This window comes from Hemitrygon akajei, chromosome 17, assembly GCF_048418815.1.
Source record: "Hemitrygon akajei chromosome 17, sHemAka1.3, whole genome shotgun sequence".
Taxonomy (NCBI): Eukaryota; Metazoa; Chordata; class Chondrichthyes; order Myliobatiformes; family Dasyatidae; genus Hemitrygon; species Hemitrygon akajei.
In genome coordinates, this window is record NC_133140.1 from 18,794,488 (window position 1) to 18,805,391 (window position 10,904).

Sequence of the window (10,904 nt, forward strand, 5' to 3'; positions counted from 1 at the left end):
ATGCTTTCTGAAAGAATCACCAGGATCCCAAAGAAATACGGAATCAAAACCATTCACAAACCTTTAAGGAGGCTCAAATCACAGCCTATGCAGGTCAAAGATGACCTGGGACTTGGGACGGCTGGTGTTTATAGGATTCCCTGCGAATGCAAAGCAGAGCATATCAGCCAGATGGGGAAACTTGCATCAAGAAGCACAAGAGGTATATCCATTTGGGTTACCTAGAGAAATTGGCAGTAGCAGAACATTGCATTCGCAATGGCTATAGGATTGACTTTGATGGCACAAAACTACTGTGCCACATCAATGGCTTTTGGGACCACCTGGTTAAGGAAGCAATTGAAATAAATCTAGAGAAAAAGAATTTTAACAATGATGAAGGTCTGGCTCTAAGTAAGAACTGGAATTCAGGGGTACGTATAACACTAAACTAGACATGCCTAGGTGTTATCCCTGAAGAATATGGCAGAATTTGTCATTGAAGCGTTGATTAAAATCAACATCTGTACTCAGCTAGAAGCCCAAGATTTTATTCGTCATACAGTGCCTGTAAAAAGTCCCCCCTTGGAATTTTTCATGTTTTATTGTTTTACAGCATTGAATCATATTGGATTTAATTTGGCTTTTTTTTACACTGATCAACAAAATAGGACTCTTTCATGTCAAAGTGAAAACAGATCTCTACAAAGTAACCTAAATTAATTACAAATATAAAACACAAAATAATTGATTGCATAAGTATTCACCCCCTTCAAGTCAGCATTTAGTAAATGCACATTTGGCAGCAATTACAGTCTTGAGTGTTGTGGATAGGTCTCTATCAGCTTTGCATATCTGGACACTGCAATTTTCCCCACTCTTCTTTACAAAACTGATCAAGCTCTGTTCAATTGGGGATCGTGAGTGAACAGCCCTTTTCAAATCAGCCACAAATTCTCAATTGGATTGAAGTCTGGACTCTGATTTGCCAATTCTAAGACATGAACTTTGTTGTTTTAAGGCTATTCCTGTGTAGCTTTGGCTTGGGGTCATTGTCTTGCTGGAAAACAAATCTTCTCCTAAGTCACAGTTCTCTTGCAGACTGCATCAGGTTTTCTTCCAGGATTTCCCTGTATTGTGCTGCATTCATTTTACCCTCTCATAAGCCTTCCAGGGCCTGCTGCAGTGTAGCATTTCCACAGCATGATGCAGCCGCCACCATGTTTCACAGTAGGGATGGTGTGATTTTGATGATGTGTGGTGTTTGGTTTACACCGAAGATAGCATTTAGTCTGATGGCCAAAAAACTCAATTTTGGTTTCATCAGACCATATAACCTTCTTCCAGCTGACTTCAGAGTCTCCCACATGCCTTCTGGCAAACTCTAGCCAAGATTTAATGTGAATTTTTTTCAACAGTGGCTTTTTCTTTGCCTCTCTCCCATTAGGCTATGACTGGGGAAGCATCTGGGCAACAATTGTATGCGCAGTCTCTCCCTCCCTAGTCCCCTTCTTGCATGGTCACTCAGTTTTTGAGGATGGCCTACTCTAGGCAGATTTACATCTGTGCCATATTCCTTCCACTTCTTGATGATTGACTTAACTGTTCAAGGGATATTCAGTGAGTTAGAAATTTTCTTGTATCCATCTCCTGACTTATGCTTTTCAATAACCTCTTCGCAAAGTTGCTTGGAGTATTCTTTTGTCTTCATGGTGTAGTTTTTGTCAGGATACTGACTCACCAACAATTCAACCTTCCAGATACAGGTGTATCTCCAAAAACAGATCTCCACTTAACTAATTATGTGACTTCTAAAACCAATTGGCTGCACCAATGATGAACTGATGCATCATATTAAAGGAGGGTGAATATTTATGCAATCAATTATTTTGTGTTTAATATTTGTAATTAATTTTGATCACTTTGTAGAGATCTGTTTTTTACTTTTTGCTGTTGATCAGTGTTAACAAAGCCAAATTAAATACACTTTGATGCAATCTTGCAAAACAATAAAACATGAAAACTTCTGGGGGGGGGGGGAATACTTTTTATAGGCACTGTATATGTCATGAAAGCACAAGATCCTTTTTCAAACAGGGTTTATGTTTAAATGGTCCTGTGTCCATAGGCCACAAACCAGAGATACAAGTTAAAATCCTAGATTGCAGGTGATTCAGATAATAACATACAGTAAATCTGAAATAAATGGTTAACTTAATGGTGATCATAAAAGCTAACAGAATATCCTAATAACTCATCTGGTGTATTAATGTTTTCAAGAAATTAGTCTTTCATACCCAATTTAATCTATTCACCTTATTGACTCCTCACTGCCTTCTGGAATACCATTTCATTCAGGGGACATTTAAAAATAATCTGTTTGTAGTTTATGCCATCTACAAAAGGTAACACAACTTGCTTGACCTTTGGTCCCACCTCCCAAGCTCACAACTTTTTCTGACTATTAAATGGTACACTTAGTCATAGAGTCTGTGCTAATCCCATCTTCCTGCATCTGGCCCACAATCCTGTATTCCTTTCCTATCTATCTACCTGTCCAAGTGTTTTTGAAATGTTTAAATGTGCCCACCTCTACCATCTCTTTTGACAGCTTGTTCTATAACACAGCACCACCTGTATGGAAAAGCTTGCCCCCTCAGATCTCCTTTAAATATTTTCCTTCTTAGCTTAAACTTATGTCCTCTGGTTTTAGACTCGCCTTCTTCTCAGTCTCCTGCACTCCAGTGAGCACAATCCCAATTTATCCAATCTCTCCTTCTAAATAAAGCCTTCCACTCCAGATTAAGTAATCTGCACTAGAGAAGTCAAGGCATTTATAGATAGGAAAATATGAATTCCCAGTTCTACCATAACCTTTCTGAAATGTGGGCAATGAACTATGAACATAGGGCAAACTCTTTTTGTAACCTGATCTTATTTATTTTTGTATGTCAGTGCTCAGAATATTTCATTGTGAATAATTTACAAACATACTGTAACTTCTCCAACTAATTCCATCTAGTCTGTCCCCTAGGGTCCTTTAGAGAGTGCAGATGTTGTAATGCATAAATTATTGAAATTAGCTGGGTAGATTGAGAAAGTGCTTAATACAAAAGACACATTTTATAGCTTCAACAAATAATTTGCTGGAAGAACACAGAAGACCAAGTAGCATCTGTGGGAGGAAATGAATTGTCAAAAACCCTTATACAGGGTTTCAACCTGAAACATCAACTGTCCCTTTGATAGCTGGATGTGATAGTAAAAATGTAAGGGTTTTTGAATCTAGAAGAGATTAGTAAGAATGGTTCCTGGAATTCTTGACTACAGTTACAAGTTAGTGAGGCTGGAGCTGTTTACTTTAGAACAGAGAAGTCTGAGATGAATTTTTATATTATTATGTAAAATTATAAGATGGATCATGGCAAGCTGTTGTATTTGATGTAGGGATCAAAGACTGAAGGACAGAAGTATAAAATATTGGGCAAGAGAAACAGGAGAAACTTGACGAAAAAATAGCCGGAATACAGAACACACTACCTGCAAATATGAAGGAAGCAGATTTCATTGTGCGATAAAGTGTGAATTGAATAAATACAGTGGATTCTGGTTAAGTGGGTCATTGGTTAATGGGGCAGCAGCTTATATGGGACAACTCTAAAAGAACAATATCTAATTGAAAAAAACAGCCAGGATTCTCTTCATTTATTTGGGACACTATGCTGCTTAATTGGACAGGAGATTGTTGTCAAACAGTTTCTAACTAGAGTCAATCGTGTTCGCTTGCGTAGCTGTTAGACACAACGTGCTTACAGCAAAGTTTTTAAACACTGTCAGTTGCGTGTGTGTGTTCAAAAAACAGTGATTTTTGTCACTGATAGTTCCTGACAAATTAGTAGTAAGACCATTCAGAACTGTGTTCCTCACTGCAGTTTTAAGCATTCAGATTTGGAAATGTTAGAAACAGCACAGAATGAAAATGAAACAGTCTCACTACTTCAACAAGTTAGGAACTATGAAGATTTTGAAGATATTGACAATCATCTTGAATGTTACCTTTGGTTCCTCGCCAGACACTCAGCTCTCACCTCTGGCTCCAAGTAGCTGTTTGCATGTGACAGTGGCCAAACCCTAGCACACCACTTCAACAGGCAGGCTAAGCCCAGTGAAGACAGCCATCAGGTCTCATATCCTGGCGAAATAGGAGATACATGTCTCTCCTAACATGAAGTAGGCTCTGTGGCAGTCTGGGCAGATGAGATCTACAGTCAGATCCAACAGCGATTCTGCAACATTACGTGAAGAGTGAAGGGCACGACGAGGTCCTAATCATCCACTGAAACCAGAGAATGGTACCACTAGACACAGACTTTTAAAGTTGAGAGAGTGGAACTGCCCCAGTGCAATGTCGCTTCCACTTTAAAAACTCTCCTGCACATGTCATCATCAGATAAGATGGACAACCATCTTATTGGAAGTGATATAATTAGTTTTGTATTTTATTTAGATACAACATTTGTTATTCAATTAAATGTTAGCTTGTCTTTTTTTATAACCCTTTTAACCATTTCCATGAAACTTCAGCTAATTGGAACAGCCATTTAATTGGGTCAAAATGTATTGGTCCCAATTTGAATCAATTAACTGGAATCCACTTGTACGGCAGGCAGAAGTTTTCAAAACTACAGAGAGAGGATGAGTAGGTGAACTGAATTTGTTCTGGTAGAGAGCTATTGTAGATACAGTGTGCCTTTTTTTTGAGTTGAATCCATTCTTTAATAACATCAGGTCTGCGAATGTAAATTTCTGAAGTAATGTATATTTGAGAGTAGTAAAATGGGCTGTTCAACCTCCTTGTCCTGCTCTGCCATTCTAGTAGGCTGTATATTAACAACTTTTCCTCACTTTGGTTTCATATGCTTTAATATCCTTGCCTAACAAAAAGATTGCATATTAGATGTCCAAACATCAATTATTTTTGAAGTAGGAATTCCAGATTTTTGCTATACATTTGTACAAAATGCTTCCTAACAGCCCCTGAATGATTGGTTTTAATATTGAGGTTATTTCTCCTCTGTCGGACTCTCCCCAACAGCAGTGAATGGCATATCCTTTATTCTTAAGCTCTTCAAACAGATGATCCTTAATTTTCTACAGGAAGTGAGTTCTTTGATTCATATTTAAACTTTAAATAGGTAGATTCTTCTGTCTGGGTGGTCTATGGCCAACCAATCCTTCTGGGGTGTGCAGCCTAGAACTTGATGCTCTTTACCAGCAGCTTGAAATTGCCTTGATTTATCTTTGTTTAGGAATTTGATCATTTTCTCATTCTTAATTTCAGATCCACGTGATTTTTCCAGCATTCTTCTGTGTATGCATTTTAGCCTTAATAGCAGTGCCTGCATACACCGACACTATCAATTCTCTAATTGGGGTTGCAATTGGACTGATAGGAGTCCCCGTGTATATTGTAGGACGAATGGCATCAAAGCTGAGATACCCTACATTCTTACAGATAATTTCAGGTAAGATGATTAATAAATAATGAGTACATAAAAGCCTCATTATATTTGTTTCTTTAAATTTGTGCACAACATAAAATTTGCTACCTGCATACTATTAAAATATATTAAATATTTCTGGAATAGTGAATTTGAAGTGAAACAGAAGTTGCATTCTAGTTTTGTGACTAGTCTCTTATTTCTGCCATGAGAAAAGTAATTAGGTGATGAACTGAAGAGCAGTTCCCTTATCCCCAACCCTGCCATACAAGTAGGCTAGACAAGGGAGATGCAATGGATGTTGTGTATTTGGGAGTTTCAGAAGGCCTTTGACAAGGTGCCGCACATGAGGCCGCTAAACAAGATAAGAGCCCATGGAATTATGGGAAAGTTACATACGTGGATGGAGCATTGGCTGAATGGCAGGAAATAGAGTGGGAGTGAAGGGATCCCATTCTGGTTGGCTGCCGGTTACCAGTGGTGTTCCACAGGGGTCCGTGTTGGGGCCGCTTTGTTTTACGTTGTATATCAACGATTTGGATTATGGAATAGATGGCTTTGTGGCTAAGTTTGCTGATGATACAAAGATAGGTGGAGGGGCCAGTAGTGCTGAGAAAACAGAGAGTCTGCAGAGAGACTTGGATAGATTGGGAGAATGGGTAAAGAAGTGGCAAATGAAATACAATGTTGGAAAGTGTATGGTCATGCACTTCGGTAGAAGAAATAAACGGGCAGACTGTTATTTAAATGGGGAGAGAAGTCAAAGTTCTGAGATGCAACGGGTCTTGGGAGTCCTCGTGCAGGATACCCTTAAGGTTAACCTCCAGGTTGAGTCGGTGGTGAAGAAGGCGAATGCAATGTTGGCATTCATTTCTTAGAGGAACAGAGTATAGGAGCAGGGATGTGATGTTGAGGCTCTATAAGGCACTGTTAAGACCTCTCTTGGAGCACTGTGTGCAGTTTTGGGCTCCTTATTTAAGAAAGGACGTGCTGACGTTGGAGAGGGTTCAGAGAAGATTCACTAGAATGATTCCGGGAATTAGAGGGTTAACATATGAGAAACATTTGACCGCTCTTGGACTGTACTGCTTGGAGTTTAGAAGAAAGAGGGGGGACCTCATAGAAATATTTCGAATGTTGACAGAGTGGATGTGGCAAAGTTGTTTCCCATGGTGGGGGAGTCTAATACGAGAGGACATGACTTAAGGATTGAAGGGCACCCATTCAGAACAGAGATGCAAAGAAATTTTTTTAGCCAGAGGGTGGTGAATCTGTGGAATTTGTTGCCACGGGTGGCAGTGGAGGTCAAGTCATTGGGTGTATTTAAGGCAGAGATTGATAGGTATCTGAGTAGCCAGGGCATCAACGGTTATGGTGAGAAGGTGGAGGAGTGGAACTAAATGGGAGAATGGATCAGCTCATGATGAAATGGCGGAGCAGACTCAATGGGCCAAATGGCCGACTTCTGCTCCTTTGTCTTATGGTCTTACACTGCTGTCCTCTTCCTGCCCAAAGATCCATGCCAACTTAATGAGACAATGTTTTTTTCTAAACATAAAGGGCAAATTATCAAACAAAAAAGATTAAACGTTGTCAGTTGATATGGTGGTAAATATGTCTTTGAGTGAAATGTAGCTCATCAATTGAACCAAAACAAAAAAAATGTAATTGCAATGAAATCCTTAACTAATTCGCTACTGCTTGATAAAAGGTGGAATTAGGCCTTGAAATAGTGTTTTGTTTTTAAAAACAGAAAGGGTGTATTTCCTGAATAAAGAGAGGTTTAGTATCAATCTATGCAAATTCTGCAAATGCTAACTTAGCATCTGCCATTATTTTATATTTTCCGTTTATTTTAAGGCATTTGCTCTGTACTGGGCTAGAATTTCACAAGAATCATATACACTCCTGGTGTCAATCAAGATCACTGCAACAGAAGGTTTTGTTCTGTTTTTGCTGTGCATGGAAGTATAACAACTTGTATCCATATAGAATGGTTTAAAGTAACCTCGTTAAGATCGTTATGTATGGAAAAAAAGAAATATTAGGTGATCCTAAGAAAAATCAGAAGACAAGACCTGCTGGAAGTAAATTTCAATTCATGGGCTAGATTATCTAAAGGTCACTAATGGCAGGTGATGGAGGAGAAAAAGAATATTTAAAATGGAGATGAAAGATTGGGGGAAGTGAAGCTATGAATTGAATTGACTGTATTACTTACATGCTTCATATACATGAGGAGTAAAAATCTTTACGTTCTGTCTCCATCTAAATGTGCTATGTACAATTTATAGTAATTTATAATAAATATTATGTACAACAGGATAGTCAATATAACATAGAAATACAGTTTCATCAGCATGAGTTAAGTAGTCTGATGGTGTGGTGACAGAAGCTGTCCCAGAGCCTGTTGGTCTTGGCTTTTATGTTGCTGTACCGTTTTCTGGATGGTAACAGCTGGAACAGTTTGTGGTTGGGGTGACTTGGGTCCCCTATGATTCTTCAGGCCCTTTTTATACACTTGACTTTGTAAATATCCTGAATAGTGGGATGTTCACATCTACATCTACTCTCTGCAGAGCAGGACAAGGAGGTTGAACAGCCCATTTTATGCTCTGAAATGTACATTACTTCAGAAATTTACAATAGCGGACCTGATGTTATCAGAGAATGGATTCAACTCAAAAAGAGTCACACTGCATCTACAACGGCTCTTTACCAGAACAAATTCAGTTCACCTACTCATCCTCTCTCTGTAATTTTGAGGGAAGTACGGTTCCCATCCCAGGCAGTGATGCAGCCAGTCAAGATGCTCCCAATTGTGCCCCTATAGAAAGTTCTTGGGATTTGGGGGCCCACACCAAACTTCTTAAACCATATAAGGTGAAAGAGGTACTGTTATGCCCTTTTCACACACAGACGGTATGTACAGACCACTTGAGATCCTTGGTGATGTGTATGCCGAGGGACTTTAAAGATGTTCACCCTCTCAACCTCAGATCCATTGATATCAATAGGGGCTAGCCTGTCTCCATTTCTCCTGTAGTTCACAAACAGCTTCTTTGTGAGAGAATTTTTAAATTTTAGTAAGTAATTTTTGTTTTTTCCATTTTTGAGTCCTAAATCACTCTATTTTTCTCCACAGCTAAATTCATTAGATGCACCCAGTTGCTCTTTTTCAGTGTGCTGATTGAGAAAGATATCACAGAACAGGAAAATGAAACTAATAAACAAATGACTGACTGACAATCAATAAAACCATCTCATAAAAACACCAGAGCTCAATAATGTCAAACTGAATGAATTTCTACTCTGCTATTTAGTCTTCAAGTTAAATCTTAATTTTAAGTAACTTATTTAACTTTGTAAAAACAAGAATTCAGTATTTTGTAAAACCTAATGTTAAAGTTTGTGAGGCTTATCTGCTGCAGGATTAATTGGGGAGGTACAGAGCAACGTAGACAATGGATGATGGTATTTAGCTTTATTGCTCTAGGAGCCAGTGGCTTATCCAAAACACCCATAGAGGAATGAGTTAATTTTAAAAAACTGCCTCCAGCAGAGGATATTATTCAGCCCTATAAACTGAAATTTGGATTAAATTATTTTTCTCTCCAGTTTTGTTGTAATTGCCCTACTCTAAATTTTATTCTTTCATTATTTGTATGTAGAGTAATTTTTCTGGGTTCTCTTTGCTCAGTAATGTTTACAACTGACAATGGTATATGTGAGAGGAAATACCTGCTGTGTAAGTGCTAGTGCAATAAAGAAACTATTGCTGAAATATTTCCTTTTACCCTCAAATTCCAAAGAATTGATTTTTTGCTTGCTAGTCAAATTAGGTCTTTCCGAGTAATTGGTGAAAATGTAGATCCTAAAAAATGAAGCCTCACTGTTGAGATTTTAAAACATCGCTAGTAGTATAATGTCTTCAATGAAATGATTCTTAATATTAAACAGGACATTAACCATGGGGCTGTACTTTTCAGGTGAGGTGAGTATACACGTTTTCATATAATCTATTCAGCCTGCATGCTACAAGCACTTATTAACATGAAGAATTGATTCCAGGCAGAAATACCTTGGTACAAGTCAACTACTCAAATGAGTATTTTGGTATGTTTGTTACTTTAGAAATACATTAAATTCACACTTCCAGACTCTTTCAAATTGTAAGGCACAAAACTATAAATTGACCGAATAAAGGTGTAATTCCCCATACTGACATTTAATACGAGATGAATTAATTCAAGCAAATAGTACATTACAAGTTTAGCAAGGAATATTTGTAATGCTCTTTTCATTACATGTTAATTTTAGAATTGTGTCTGCATTTCTTTCTAAAAGTGTTTTCTTCTGCAATAGAGAAGCAAACAAAATGAAAATTCCATATTTATTCTTTGGTTTTCCAGCTAAATCAGAAGTACAGATGTGTTTCTAAATATATCTTGCTTGACTAAGTTTATTAAATTGTGCAAGATAACCCTCATTAAAAATCTGATGGTCCAAGAGAAATTGTCAATGTAGGTGCTGAGAAGTTGTTTCTTACACCTAGATTAGAAGTAATAGAAAACTTTATCATAAGGTGGTCATTTAATCCAACATTTCAGTGCTAGTCCAGAAAGATCTACCTAACCGGAAACAATCGTTCAGCCATTTGTTTTTAACCATCCAGGTCATAGTTCAAGTAAACTCAATGAAGATTTTGCCTCTATCACTCTTTCAGGCAGAGTTCCAGACCCTTCTGCCAATCTATGTTCTCTGGCTTTTGTCCCCTTTAAGAGAAGTGTGTCCTTCCTACTTTCTCATTTAAGTCTCATTCCTCTTCAAATCCAGTGGATATAATTCCTCATAGTTCTTGTTCTCCCATGCTGGACACATCCTCTCACTGTGATCATACCTTTCCCATAATGTGATCTAAACCATAGTTTACTTCATAGGATGATTTATTGTAACTCGAGTTCTATGAAAGCTAAGGAGATTTTTGAGCACTACAAACGCTTGTTGGGTGAGCATATTGATAGCTGCGAGCTCACGCTTCTTCAATCATTTAGGCCTTACAGTGAACGGATGAAATGGTCAGTAACATCCCAAATTTTCCTCCAATTTCACCAGCCATGGTCCAGGAATCCCCATAAGTCAGTAGGGTTATTACATTTTTTTGAAAGAGGCTTTAAGAACATGTTTTCCTCTGTTTTTCCTTGTAATTTCTTGCTGTCGCAGCACTTGGAATCGAATCTATGCAGGACATGCAAATAATTAAGATGTCAATGCTGTGAATATTGTTCTGGAAACAAATGCTCATGATGGCTCACTTATCCTGCCAAAGAATCTGGAAGCACTGTTGGTGGTACTCTTCGAGATACAAATAGCAGGGATCACTGCTGCCTTGTAGATCATGAGCCTAGTATACTGAAGGCAACG

General features: G+C 38.1%; 1 protein-coding gene across 1 annotated transcript in view; it reads left to right on the forward strand.

Annotated features, from left to right (window-relative positions):
• The window catches only part of LOC140740521 (Y+L amino acid transporter 2-like), a 186,421-nt gene that overhangs the window by 85,381 nt on the left and 90,136 nt on the right, over positions 1–10,904 (forward strand). The window contains exon 9 of the mRNA XM_073069739.1: positions 5,321–5,504. Within this exon, the coding sequence (XP_072925840.1) occupies positions 5,321–5,504 (184 nt within the window). The remainder of the gene's footprint in view (positions 1–5,320; positions 5,505–10,904) is intronic.